Consider the following 14,954-nt stretch of genomic DNA (forward strand, 5'->3'; position numbering starts at 1 on the left):
TGTTCACTGTTAGTCAAGTTTCTGCAATGAAGACCTTGTTTTACTGTTTCGTCAAGCTTTTGAGCAAGACCTCGTTGGTCAAGTTTTATGTGCAAGACCTTGTTTTTTACTGTTAGTCAGGTTTCTGTTATTAGGACCTCATTTTACTGTCGAGTTCCTGAGTAACCTTGCCATTTGAGAATGTAAAACCTCTACCAAAGTCACACTTGGGAGATCAGCTTTGACTGATCTCCCAAGATCTGCGCACCAGATTTAATAAATCGCCCGTTACTTCGAACACCAACTCCCAGTGGCCTTTCCACTTTGCTCCTACAGATACCCAAGTTTTTTTTTGTTCAAGATTCCTGCATCTGAAATTCCTTATGACCTTATGACCCTCTGAGTGAAAGGTTCCTATTCAATAGACAATAGACAATAGACAATAGGTGCAGGAGGAGGCCATTCGGCCCTTCGAGCCAGCACCGCCATTCACCGTGACCATGGCTGATCATCCACAATCAGTACCCCGTTCCTGCCCTCTCCCCATACCCCCTGACTCCGCTATCCTTAAGAGCTCTATCTAACTCTCTCTTGAAAGCATCCAGAGAATTGGCCTCCACTGCCTTCTGAGGCAGATAGTTCCACAGATTCACAACTCTCTGAGTGAAAAAAAGTTTTTCCTCATCTCCCTTCTAAATGGCCTACCCCTTATTCTTAAACTGTGCCCCCCCCCCCCCCCCCACCGGTTCGGGACTGGTGTCGGGGGTTATGGGGGAGAAGGCAGGAGAATGGGAGTTAGGTGGGAGAGATAGACCAGCCATGATTGAATGACGGAATAGACTTGACAGGCCGAATGGCCTTTATTTCTGCTCCTATCACGTGTGGGCCCATGAGCTTATATCCACCGCTCTTCCAGGAAGGGCTTATTTTCTCTTTACCTGATATGCCAGCCCCCAGAGAACTGGCCTTCCCACAAACACGGCCTTGGCACCCAAAGCAAGGGCCTTCAGCACGTCGGTGCCTTTCCTCACGCCACCGTCCAAGTAGACTTCCACCCTCCCTTCCACGGCCGCAATGATCTCAGGCAGGGCATCGATCTGCAGGAAGACAATAGACAATAGACAATAGGTGCAGGAGGAGGCCATTCTGCCCTTCGAGCCAGCACCGCCATTCAATGTGATCATGGCTGATCATTCTCAATCAGTACCCCGTTCCTGCCTTCTCCCCATACCCCCTGACTCCGCTATCCTTAAGAGCTCTATCCAGCTCTCTCTTGGATGCATTCAGAGAATTGGCCTCCACTGCCTTCTGAGGCAGTGAATTCCACAGATTCACAACTCTCTGACTGAAAACGTTTTTCCTCATCTCCGTTCTAAATGGCCTACCCCTTATTCTTAAACTGTGGCCCCTGGTTCTGTTCTCCCCCAGAAGGCCGGGCGTCTCTTATTTCATCTTATATCACTTCTTATTTCTCACACAGTGCGTAGCTACTTACAGTTACGTCAAAGTTCATATGTCCATCAGTCCATAAGTTCTAGGAGTAGAATTAGGCCATTCGGCCCATCGAGTCTACTCCGCCATTCAATCCTGGCTGATCCACCTTTCCCTCTCGACCCAATTCTCAGGCCTTCTCCCCATAACACCTGACACCCGTACTAATCAAGAGTCTGTCCATCTCTGCCTTAGAAATATCCACTGACGGCCTCCACAGCCTTCTGTGGCAATGAATTCCACAGATTCACTACCCTCTGACTAAATAAATTCTTCCTCATCTCCTCTCTAAAGGTACGGCCTTTTATTCTGAGGCTATGGCCTCCAGTCCTAGACACTCTCACTAGAGTCATAGAGCGATACGGCGTGGAAACAGACCATTCGGCCCAACTTGCCCACACCGGCCAACAATGTCCCAGCTACACTAGTCCCACCTGCCAGCATTTGGTCCATATCCCTCCAAACCTGTCCTATCGATGGACCTGTCTAACTGTTTCTTAAATGTTAAAATAGTCCCTGCCTCAAACACCTCCTCTGGCAGCTCGTTCCATACACCCACCACCCTTTGTGTGAAAAGGGGGCTTGGTCTGGTCTACGTCCCGGGTCTCTGGCGCTGTGAGGCAGCAACTCTACCGCTGCGCCACCGTGCCACACATGTAAAATATTTTGGGGATAAATGTGAGTGACCTTACAGTTGCTGGCACGCAGTCCAGTTGTCGTGCTCCGTGGTTCGATACAAGTATTCCGGCAATTCCATGTGTGACAGCTTCCTTGGCATCATCGGCTAAAATTACAAAGCCTCGGCAGTTTAGTTTAGTCCAGAGATACAGCACGGAAACAGGCCATTCGGCCCACCGAGTCCGGACCGACCAGCGATCCCCGCACAGTAACGCTGCCCTGCACAGATCAGGGATCGTTTACAATCTTTACCAAAGCCGATGAACCTACAAGCCTGCGCGTCTTTGGAGTGCGGGAGGAAACCGGAGATCCCGGAGAAAACCCACGCGGGTCACGGGGGAGAACGTACAAAGGCCGTACAGACGGCGCCCGTAGTCAGGATGGAACCCGGGTCTCTGGCGCTGTGAGGCAGCAACTCTACCGCCGTGCCACCGTGCTGCCCTAGTTCTCCATCACCACCCACCCCCCCCCCATCCCTTACTATCAGTCTGAAGAAGGGTCCCGACCCAAAACGTCACCCATCCTTTTTCTCCAGAGATGCTGACTGACCCACTGAGTTACTTCAGCACATTATGTCTAATTATGCGTAAATGTATCATGGTTAGGGTTGCCAACTGTCCCGTATTAGCCGGGACATCCCGTATATTGGGCTAAATTGGTTTGTCCCGTACGGGACCGCCCTTATCCCGTATTAGGCCCAGGGGGCGCTGTAGACCTGGACACTGTAGACCCGGACACTGTAGGCCCGGTCACTTTAGGCCTGGGGGCCAACCCAGGCCCGGACACTATCGGCCCAGACACTGTAGGCCCGGAAGCCCGGGCGCCGCCTAACGGAAGTTGCGTAGCGACCCACCTCCCGGCAAAAGGCCGCCGCCATTGGTGGAGCGGGAGCACGTGGCCGCCGGCTGGGTGAGGTCACATGGGGCGCCTTTCGTCCCTTATTTGGGAGTGAGAAAGTTGGCAACCCCTAAACATGGTACCTTTCACCTGAGGTGAGAAAAGGCTACACACCTCTCAGGATGCCCTTGAGGACGATGGGTAGTTTGGTCAATTGTCTCAGCCAGTCAATATCCTGCCATTTGATGGTGGGGTCGATGGCGCTGGAAGTGTACGCAGCGAGACCACTGTCTTCCCCATAGTCCTTTTTGGAAAAGGACAAGTCAAGGGTCTCGAAGTTGGCCATCCTAAAAGACACGATTCAGAACAAAAAGCTTGATCGCAGTCATTGACAGTCTGGAAAATGCAGCGATAGATCGAAGGGAAGATAGGTCAGAAGATATTTGGCACAAGTTTAATTTAGTTTAGTATTTTTGAGCGGGGAAAAACTTTTGTTGCGTGCTCACCTGTCAGCGGAAAGATAATACATGATTACAAATCGATCCATTTACAGTATACAGATACTTGATAAGGGAATAATGTTTAGTGCAAGGTAAAGCCAGCCACAGTTTAAGAATAAGGGGTAGGTCATTTAGAACGGAGATGAGGAAAAACATTTTCACCCAGAGAGTTGTGAATCTGTGGAATTCTCTGCCTCAGAAGGCAGTGGAGGCCAATTCTCTGAATGCATTCAAGAGAGAGCTGGATAGAGCTCTTAAGGATAGCGGAGTCAGGGGGTATGGGGAGAAGGCAGGAACGGGGTACTGATTGAGAATGATCGGCCATGATCACATCGAAGGGCCGAATGGCCTACTCCTGCACCTATTGTCCATTGTCCAGTCAAGGATAGACTGAGGGTAAGAAATGTTGCTGTAGGAATAGACATTTAAGAGTGAGGAGCTATTGTAATATGTGAGTTTGTAGATCTGCTTCTGTGGCTAGCAGGCGCCTTGCAAGGACTTGGGCGGCACGGTGGCGCGGTGGTAGAGTTGCTGCCTGACCGCACCAGAAACCCGGGTTCAATCCTGACTACGTTTGCTGCCTGCATGGAGTCACGGTTGCTGCCTACAAGTGACAATGAACTAAACTGAAGTGAACTAAGCTTCTTCAGACTGAGAGTCAGAAGATCTTCAACTCTCAGTCTGAAGAAGGGTCTCAACCCGAAATGTCACCTATTGCTTTTCTCCAGAAATGCTGTCTGACCCGCTGAGTTACTCCAGCATTTTGTGTCCTTCGTGAAGCCTTTCTGAGTGTACAGTTGCAGGATAAATGGGGCAACCTGTGGTGCAGGGTACCCAAAGACTACTGGGAAAAAACGTTCCCCGACGTTGGGGGATTCCAGAACCAGTGGTTACAGTTTAAGAATAAGGGGTCGACCAATTAGGACTGAGATGAGGAAAAACCTTTTCACCCAGAGAGTTGTGAATCTGTGGAATTCTCTGCCTCAGAAGGCAGTGGAGGCCAATTCTCTGAATGCATTCAAGAGAGAGCTAGATAGAGCTCTTAAGGATAGCGGAGTCAGGGGGTATGGGGAGAAGGCAGGAACGGGGTACTGATTGAGAATGTTCAGCCATGATCACATTGAATGGCGGTGCTGGATCGAAGGGCCGAATGACCTCCTCCTGCACCTATTGTCTATTGTCTATTGTCTATTGTCTATTGTCTATTGTCTATTGAATGGCGGAGTAGACTTGATGTGCCGAATGGACAAACTAGATGCAGGAAAAATGTTCCCAATGTTGGGGGAGTCCAGAAAAAGGGGTTCCAGTTTTAAGAATAAGGGGTTGGCCATTTAGGACTGAGATGAGGAAAAAAGTTTTCACCCAGAGAGTTGTGAATTTGTGGAATTCTCTGCCACAGAAGGCAGTGGAGGCCAATTCACTGGATGTATTCAAGAGAGAGTTAGATTTGGCTCCTAGGGCTAACGGAATCAAGGGATATGGGGAGAAAGCAGGAACCATAGGCACACTCCCACCTGCACCCTCCGCTCTGCTGCTGCCAATCTCCTATCCCCCCACATCCGGACCAAACTCAGATCCTGGGGGGACAGGGCTTTCTCCATTGCTGCTCCCACCCTATGGAACTCACTACCCCAAACCGTCAGAGACTCCTCCACGCTCACCACATTCAAAACATCAATGAAGTCTCACCTGTTCAGTACTGCCTTCAACCACTGAAGGTCACCTCACCTTCTGTCTCCTTTCTCTGATCGTTTATTTATTTACTTATTTATCTATTTATTAATTTCCCTATGTTCTCTAAATCTCTGTAAAGCGTCTTTGAGTATATGAAAAGCGCTATATAAATAAAATACATTATTATTATTATTATTATGATCATATTGAATGGCGGTGCTGGCACGTAGGGCCGAGTGGCCTAATCCTGCACCTGTTGTCTATGTTTCCAGCACCTTCCATTACCTGAGGTGAGGGGGCAGTTTGAACCTGTTTCGTACGTCCGCTAAGCGCTTGCCCAGGTACGGCGTGTCGACGGTGAGGAAGATTGCCCGGTAGCCGGCCGCCTCTGCTCTCCTCACCAGGGACGCGGTGACCTTCCTGTCCTTGTAGATGTACAGCTGCAGCCAGCGCGTGGCCTCAGGCGCTGCCTCGGCCACCTCCTCGATGCTGGAGGTAGCCCAGGTGCTCAGCATCATGCCCGTACCCTGCGACCTGCAAGCTGGGCTCCCCCAGCACAAGAGAGAGTTAGCCCTAGACTCGTAGAATCATGGAAGTCATTGTTACTTGGTGTTAGAGGTATTTATTTCACAAAATGCTGAAGTAACTCAGCAGGTCAGGCAGCATCTCAGGAGAGAAGGAATGGGTGACGTTTTGGGTCGAGACCCTTCTTCAGACCCGAAACGTCTCGACCCGAAACGTCACCCATTCCTTCTCTCCTGAGATGCTGCCTGACCTGCTGAGTTACTCCAGCATTTTATGAAATAAATACCCTCGATTTGTACCAGCATCTGCAGTGATTTTCTTACACAACCTACAAAACTGCACGTCTTTGGAGTGTGGGACGAAACCTTAGACTCGGAGAATCATAGAAGTCTTTGTTACTTGGAGTTAGAGAAGCCAATATTCGCACACCACTGGGTTGTAAGATGCCCTAGCGAAATAGGAGGTACTTAGAGATACAGCGCGGAAACAGGCCCTTCGGCCCACCGGGTCCGCGCCGACCAGCGATCCCCGCGCACTAACGTTACTCTACACCCACCAGGGACAGGTTTAACATTTACCAAGCCAATTATCCTACAAACCTGTACGTCTTTGGAGTGTGGGAGGAAACCGAAGGTCTCGGAGAAACCCCACGCGGGTCACGGGGAGAACGTACAAACTCCGTACGGACAGCGCCCGTAGTCGGGATCGAACCCGGGACTCCGGCGCTGCATGTGCTGTAGGGCAGCAACTCTACCGCTGCGCCACCGTGACCGCCCACGGACTTAGCCGTAGAGTCGTAGAATCATAGAGTCATCGTTACTTGGAGTTGGAGAAGTCAATGTTCATACCGCTGATGCCCAAGCGAAATAGGAGGTGCTGTTCCTCCCATTACTGGAGGCGTGCGTGGATGGGACTGGTTTAGAGGGATATGGTCCAAACGCAGGCAAGTGGGACTCGTGTCGATGGGACATGTTTTTTTCCATTGTGGAATTAGCCCCTGCAGCCCAACCTGCCCATGCCCACCAAATTGTCCCGTCCACACTAGTCCCACCGGCCCGCATTTGGCCCAGATCTCTCCAAACACTCTCCTATCCATGTACCTGTCTATAGAATATAGAACAACTTAATCTGAATAACATCACGGCCAGGATCGAACCGAGGTCCCTTGGTCCAAGAGGAAGAAAATTGCAAGGCCTCTGGACAGAGCCAGTATGGGCACAATGGGCCGAGTGGCCTCTTATGCGGGCGGATTCTTGGAGTGGGCAATCAACTGTACACGGCGCTACACTGCCCTCTTGTGTTTGACCGTGTCTTGCAGTTAGAGGCTCTTTTGCTTTGGCAATACTTGTCAAGGGGTGTTTTATTGTCATACGACACCAAGTGGACCCGTTGGGCCCAAACCTCTCCTGCATTGGTGTAGCACCCTCTCCTCCTCAGTGGCTAGGACCAGTGGCCATCGCCTCAGAATAAAAAGGACTCTTTGGAGTGTGGGAGGAAACCGGAGCACCCGGGGAAAACCCACGCTGTCACATGGAGAACGTCCGAACTCCGTACAGACAGCACCCGTAGTCAGGGTTTGAACCCGGGTCCCTGGCGCTGTGAGGCAGCAACTCTACCGCTGCGCCACCGTGCCTAAATACTTCATAGGAACCTAAGGGGCAATCTTTGCACCAGACGGTGGTAGGTACCTGGAACGAGCTGCCAGGGGAGGTAATTGAGACGTGCAATAATATAATTTAAAAGGCACTTGGGCAGGTACATGGATAGGAATGATTTAGTGGGAAAAATACAGGTGAATGGGTACCAAGTTCGATGGGGCATCTTGGTGGCTATTGTATAGATGATTTGGGCTGAAGGGCCTGTGTCCGTGCTGGACGACTCTACGTGAAGTCTTTCAAGTCAAATCTATTGAGCTCATAAGTCATAAAGTCGAGTGATAGGAGCAGAATCCGTTCACTTGGGGGCACTCCGCACCACATGGGAGTGTATCCTGATGAAGTGGACAGAAGGGGGTGGAAAGGGGATCATTGGATACGATTTTTTGGTAAGCCATGGGATCCTCATGGACTTACGGAACCACTGCCTTTGGGTGGACAAGGGCGGTAAAGGGGAGATAATAGTGATTAGGGGAAAGGAGGGGAAAGGGACTCTGTGCACCATGAAGCCGCCCGAGGGTTACGACCTCGAGTGCATGGTGGCGGAGGTCCCGGCCGAACTACAAGAGTGTGTGGGGAACAACCTGAACGCGTTTGCGACCCACAAACACGATTGTGGTAGGGTAGTGGGGTTGGAGGTCAGCATAGACGGGGACCCCATGACCAGACCCCAGAGGCAGTACAATTTCCCCAAGGAGGCGGAACCCGATTTGGAGATAGCCATATCTTCACTGGTGCAGCAGGGCGTACTGAGGCCAATAGCCACACACGTGAACTCTCCATTGTGGCCGGTTAGGAAACCGGATAACTCATGGAGGGCCACGGTGGACTACCGGGTCCTCAACAGTAACATCCCCGCCTGCGCACCCACGGTGGCAGCAGTTGCCGACCTCATAGGAAGTATCCCAGCGTCCGCGACCACGTTCACGGTGCTGGATATTTCAAATGGGTTTTGGTCCATTCCGCTGCGGCGGGAGGACCAGTACAAGTTTGCCTTTACCTTTAAAGGGCAACAGTATACCTGGAACTGCTTACCACAGGGTTTCCACAACAGCCCCAGCATTTTTCACCAGTGCATGGCGGATAGCCTGAGGGAGTTTAGCCAGCGCCACCAGGTCGTGCAGTATGTGGACGACCTCCTCCTGTTCACAGACACAAAGGAGGAGCACGGTCCACTGCTGGCCGAGCTGCTAGAGCTGCTGGCTAGGAAGGGTTTTAAGATAAACCCGAAAAAGGCACGGATCGGTCTGCCAGAGGTAAAATTCTTGGGTCTGACCATCCTCGCCGGGGGAAGGGCCATAGATCAGGCTAGGAGGGAGTCAGTGCAGGAGTTGCCGATTCCCTGTACAGTAACGGGTGTGAGGTCTTTCCTGGGACTGACCGGGTATTGCAGAGACTTCATCGAGGACTACGCGGCCACCGCAGCCCCGCTACTCCGACTCCTACACAAGGGAGTGGAGTGGTCTTGGGATGAGGGTTGCCAGGCCGCGTTCGAGAAGTTGAAGGGGGATCTGCAAACCGCACCAGCCTTAGGAGCCATAGATGGGGAGAAAGGGTTTTCTCTGGAGGTGGCAGCCAGTGGGGACAGCCTGAGTGCCGTGCTGCTGCAGGAACGTGTGGCACGGTAGGCTGCGACCAGTGGTGTACTCCTCCAGGGTGCTTACCGATGTGGAGAGGAGTTTCTCCAATTGCGAGAGGCACCTTTTAGCCACGCATTGGGCTGTGAAGAGGGCTCTAATCTTCACAGGAACCTCTCCAATCACTCTCCTCACCCATCACACACCCACCCAGATGCTTCTGGATGGAAGGATCAAGGATGGGACTGTCAGCAGCGCCCGCATCGCGCGCTGGACCCTCCTCCTGTCACAGATGAATCTGAAGATTGAAGATCTGTGCGAGCCCAAGCTCGCGGCAAATTTAGTGTATCCCGGAACGGCCCATCGGTGTTCCGTAGAGGGGGTCTGGGACGTCGACATAGGTCTACGGGCTGGGATCCATCCCATAGGCCGGGAGATCTATGTGGACGGCTCCAGTACGGTGTCAGCTGGCGAACGACTCACGGGGTGTGGAGTTTATGACCCCAAGGCAGGCATTGCCTTGGCAATTAAGCAGTACATGAGCTCAGTATCATGAGCGTGCAGCAGGCTGAGCTGTCCGCAGTGGCGTACGTTGTCACCCACCCAGAGAGGTTCCCAACCCCGTACACGATCTGCTCGGACAGTATGTTGACCTGCAATTCGTGTACCGAGTACCTGGCCATCTGGTCCCGTCGCGGATACACTTCCTCAGACGGGAGGCCTTTAACCGTTAAACCCCTGCTAGAGCAGATTTTGGCCGCAGTAGGGGAGAAAGGGGAGGTTTTTATACATAAGGTGAAGGCCCATTCCACCACAGAGCCCCGGGGGGAGGGCAACAAGCAGGCGGACGCCCTGGCTAAGGAGGGCGCCCGCAATGGCATTTTCTGGGACCCCTATGGGCACAGGCAGATAGCAGCGATCCAGGGTAAGGAGGGTAACGTCGGGACCCCAAAGGTCACATTGCCTCTGGACCTGAGGACCGTCCAAGCTCAGGATCCCGTTTTAAAAGCCGTCCTCAGAGCTGTTAGTGAGGGCGAGCAGGTAGAGGGTCTCTACGGTAAGGAGACCCTCTCCATAAAAGAAGGCATGCTCTTCCATGCCGAACAGTGGGTTGTGCCACAGCAGCACAGGAGGGAGTTCCTCCAGCTGGCACATGAGGGTCCAGGGGCAGGGCACCCCGGACCGGAGGTTACGTGGCAGCGGGTAGAGCAGGCGGGATGGTGGCCGGGGCTTAGGGACGAGGTCCGTGAGTTCTGTGCCAGCTGCCTCGTCTGTGCTGCCAATAACCCAGACCCCCAGAAAAGGAAAGCGCCCATGGGACACGTCAGGAGGGTGGAGGGACCATGGCAGTCGATCCAGATCGACTACATCGGGCCCTTGCCCACCACCCAAGGAGGCTATAAGTACTGCCTCGTCCTCATTGACGTGTTCACAAAGTGGGTGGAGGCTTTCCCCTGTAAAGCAGCTACGACACTGGGTACTGCTAAGATCCTGGTCCAGGAGGTGTTCTCACGGTGGGGGCTCCCTCGTTTTGTGGAGTCCGACCAAGGGAGTCATTTCACCGGACAGGTGATGCAGAACCCCCTCATGCTCCTGGGCATTGAGGGGAAGTGGCACGTAGCCCACAATCCTCAGTCATCAGGGATTGTGGAGCGCATGAACCGGACACTGAAAGAAAGGTTGAGGAAGGAGGCTATGGGCTCGCCCCAAAAATGGGCGGAGGTCCTGCCTCTAGTCCTCATGGGGATCAGGGCCAGCCAGTCTAAGAGCACGGGGTATTCCCCATACGAGCTGATGACTGGCAGGGTTATGCGCACTCCCACCCATGTTCTGGCCCCGATGCTCACGGAGGGTCAGCTCGAGGAGGTTAACAGGGACAGGTTTGTCCAGAATCTTTTCGAGCGGTTGAAGCAGGTCCACGGGCAGGCGGCTGGGAACATGGGAAGGCAGCACCTGGGCAACAAGCTGTTGCTGGAGCCGCGCAAGCTGCAGGAGTGGGAGGTAGGAGAACTGGTAATGGTTCGGAACTACGCTAGGGTAGGTAGTTTCGAACCACTTTACACGGGGCCCTACAGCATTGTAGATAAAGCCAGCCCCATGGTCTACGCCGTGAAGATGCCCCGGCGGATTAAATGGTTCCACATCAACCAATGTAAATTGTACAGGCCGGGAGCACAGGGGTCAACCACAGGGGCCAGCCCTGTGAGTGGGGACTCAGAGCCAAGGATGAGGCAGGTCACGCAGACAGGCAAGGTTGCCTGGGTGAGGGGGGAGGACATTCTCCAGGAATGGAGGGTCTCGCGTTTTGGGTGGGATTCGGACGAGGAAGAGCCTGATCAGCTCGACCAGGGGCTGGATCCCATTACGGAGGAAGAGGAGTCGGAGGGGGACGACAGTAACGTCCCCGACTCAAGCACCAGGAAGGCGGGGGTAGCGAGCGGAGGCTCACCACCTGTAGGTACAGGCAGGGTGAGGCCGGATGCCTTGGGTATACCCAGCACCAAGGGGGCAGAGCTGGATGAGGAGGGGCCAGGCTCGGCAGCTGCGGGGGGTACCCGAGCTGCGGCACGGCAGGAACCGGTCCTCAGCCAGGCTGTCCAGGGGGCAGTGTCTAAGGTGATCCTCCGTAGGTCCAGCAGGGAACCCCAACCTAGAAAGTTTTGGCCAGAGGTCAATCACGCCCCGAGGTACGGGAGCCAAGTGAGGAGGAGGGAGCTAACGTTTCGGAGGAGGTTTAGCCCCCGACAGGCAGCGACAGGCTGCGGAGGATCAAAGGTGGGAGACAGCGTGGTGCAGCCGCAGGAGACGAACCGCTACAGCCCTGACAGGGATTAGCTGAGCCGCCCTGGGAAGGCGGCACTGTGTTATATTTTAGATTAGATAAGGATAAGGATAAAGTAAGATAGATAAGGATAAGTAATGTAGATAAGTTTTGTGGGGATAGTTTTAGATAAAGTTGATGCGTCCAGGATGTGTGGCTGTGGGGTGCAGGCTGGGGGTCAAGAGACCCGCCCGCAGAGGCGTTTAACAAAGCCAAGCGCTCCCCAAGAGGCTGGCTATACCATATTTCTTTATCTGTTTTTCTGGAGTGGAAGGAGGCACTCGTATGGTGGATCGTCGCCACGGCGATCGGATGTGGGTGGGCCTATCGGGGCCGCACCAAGGACATCATCGTCTACGGCTGCTCCAGGGACACGGCTCCCATCGCGACCGATGGGACTGGAAGGAGAGAAGCGGAGGAGACCGCAGTTCACTTTCATGAAGGCCGGTGGCCGGGGGGCTGGGATCGAACTCTTCAGAGTATTCCAGCGCCCCAGGTTTTGCTTATCGGGACACTTCGTTATTGTGCCCGAGAGTCAAGATCGTCGCCCAAAGAATAAGCGCCACCGTTGGCAAAAGGATCTGCCTGGTATGCACGGGGAAGGTCCCCGCGAGCAGGCGGTGGTGGCTGAGGAAAACGAGCCGGACAATGGCCAACTCCACTGTTGAGTGGGAGAGACTTAACAACAACACTCACAGGACTATTTCTGGGACTAATGAACAGTTGAGTGTGTGTTGGGACAAATGGTGGGAACCGGATGAGGGGATCTATATGTGTATGTGGGGTTCGAGGTATCGCCGACGTGCGGGTGGGCGAGCAGGACCCAGCCGCAAGCTGCTAGGAGGACGGGCCCCCTCCGCACCGAGTGAACTGTGTTTTGCATTGTCCTTTTTCAAAATTGTATAAAGAGTGATTGTGCTGAAGGAATGTTAAAAATGTATCGTTTTGCTGTTGTGTTGTTTTCATGTCCTACATTAAAGCTGACACCAGTAGGAGGATGGCGGAGGCATCGGCCTGGGACAAGGTGTGAGTGTATAGGTAGACGTGAAATGTAAATATTTGTAATATAGTTTTGCCCGAGACACGGGCAGTAAAGGTCAGCCTAAAAGATGGGGACTGTATGTTCGCAATGGAACACTAGTTTAGTTAAAACCTTAGGGGTCTGGATGTGGAGAATCGGGAAAACATTGCTCAACCACATTATTTAATTGATTCGATAAACTGGGGTTATGCAAATCAACAGTAGGGACTGTAAGATTTGAGAAGTTTTCCCTCATTCTGCAATCAACATCAAACCAAAGAGCTGCAGTTTGGACATTTTACACGGGAGACTGGGGCTGATAGCGGAGAAAGGCTGCGGTCAGTTTACCAAGGGATGTCACAATCCGTGGGTCCTAAAATGGCCGCAGGACCTCGTGACCAGCCACAAAAGCAAAAACCCCACAGCCCAGTCTCTAGGTTTCTGCAAAGCCACGGCCAGAACAATGGATGGGTATTGGCCATGCAGAAACCCGCGAAACTAGGTCGAAGTCCAGACACTGGGGCGCTGACATCAGCATACTCACAATGCCCCAAGCCGACCTACACAGTTAATCTCGTTAAGGGGGCACAATAGCCCATAGAAACCTACCTGGCAGGTGATGGGAAACGAGTTAAACCCATCACCTCTCAACGAGAAACAGATTAACAGACCGTCTAGCCATCACCGGTACCCCCGGACAGAACGCAGAACAGAGAGAAAACTCAAATACCCATCTTTGAAACAAAGAGATCCCGAGATCTGGCGGGAGATAGGACGGGTCAGAATTAGTATAACTGGCCACGACTTTTGGGTTTTAAACTCATGCAAGTCAAATCGTGCAAGACAGAAGTCAGAGGAGGCAACAAACGGCACGGAGAACGGAGACTCACCGAGAAGAACGGAAGGAAGAAACTCACGGAACAAGCACGACCCTCACGGAGAACAGCGGAGAAGCAGCACGAACAGCCAGTAACCCCAGTAATAGCCCCATGGTGAGCATGTACCCCGATCCTGCACATCCTGGACATAGTTTAGTGTAGAGGGGAGGGTGGTTTAATTAACGTGGGTGTATAAGTAAATATGTGTTGGCCAATTTTGCGATGTGTCGTACGTTCCCCATCTTACAGTCGTGTATATGTCTTGTAGAACTGTACGTTTTAGAATTCAGAGTCAAAAGTATTCATGTATATGTCTTGTAGAACTGTACATTTTATGATTTTTATAAGGGCGGCACGGTGGCGCAGCGGTAGAGTTGCTGCTTTACAGCGAATGCAGCGCCGGAGACTCAGGTTCGATCCTGACTACGGGTGCTGCACTGTAAGGAGTTTGTACGTTCTCCCCGTGACCTGCATGGGTTTTCTCCGAGATCTTCGGTTTCCTCCCACACTCCAAAGACGTACAGGTATGTAGGTTAATTGGCTGGGTAAATGTAAAAATTGTCCCTAGTGGGTGTAGGATAGTGTTAATAGTGTTAATGTACGGGGATCGCTGGGCGGCACGGACTTGGTGGGCCGAAAAGGCCTGTTTCCGGCTGTATATATATGATATATGATATGATATGATTCATAGTCAAAAGTATTCATGTAATTCGGTATGTGTCTTATAGATATGTCTTATAGAACTGTGAAGAGCATTCATGTACAATAGTCCCAAGCGCTCAATAAAAGCCTTTTCCATTTAAACCCTGGTCTTCAAATCTGGTCTGGTTGAGTTTTTCTGCACTATCAACGCTCCTGCATCTAAGTCCAGTGTCTAGAACCGTAGGGGGTGAGTGGGTCGAACCACTTTCGGGGAACCAGTGTGCACGGCCTGGTCAAGGAATCAGAGCAAGGCACGGGGACCTTAGGTCGGGTGAAAGCTCGGCGCAGAAAACCCCTTACAAAGGGATAGGCCATTTAGAACGGAGACAAGGAAAATCTTTTTCAGAATGTTGGGGGAGTCCAGAACCAGGGGCCACACAGTCTAAGAATAAAGGGGAGGCCATTTAAAACTGAGGTGAGAAAAAAACTTTTATCCCCCAGAGAGTTGTGAATTTGTGGAATTCTCTGCCACAGAGGGCAGTGGAGGCCAATTCACTGGATGAATTTAAAAAAGAGTTAGATAGAGCTCTAGGGGCTAGTGGAATCAAGGGATATGGGGAGAAGGCAGGCACGGGGTACTAATTGAGAATGTTCAGCCATGATCACATTGAATGGT

At 52.3% G+C, this 14,954-nt stretch overlaps 1 protein-coding gene across 1 annotated transcript in view; it reads right to left on the minus strand.

Moving 5' to 3' along the window:
- The window catches only part of hao1 (hydroxyacid oxidase (glycolate oxidase) 1), a 29,199-nt gene that overhangs the window by 5,751 nt on the left and 8,494 nt on the right, over window positions 1–14,954 (minus strand). Inside the window, exons 3-6 of the mRNA XM_078405620.1 lie at window positions 5,445–5,700; window positions 3,160–3,332; window positions 2,163–2,254; window positions 918–1,076 (exon numbers count right to left, since the gene is read on the minus strand). Of these exons, the coding sequence (XP_078261746.1) occupies window positions 918–1,076; window positions 2,163–2,254; window positions 3,160–3,332; window positions 5,445–5,700 (680 nt within the window). The remainder of the gene's footprint in view (window positions 1–917; window positions 1,077–2,162; window positions 2,255–3,159; window positions 3,333–5,444; window positions 5,701–14,954) is intronic.

This window comes from Rhinoraja longicauda, chromosome 9 (assembly GCF_053455715.1).
Source record: "Rhinoraja longicauda isolate Sanriku21f chromosome 9, sRhiLon1.1, whole genome shotgun sequence".
NCBI classification, from domain to species: domain Eukaryota; kingdom Metazoa; phylum Chordata; class Chondrichthyes; order Rajiformes; family Arhynchobatidae; genus Rhinoraja; species Rhinoraja longicauda.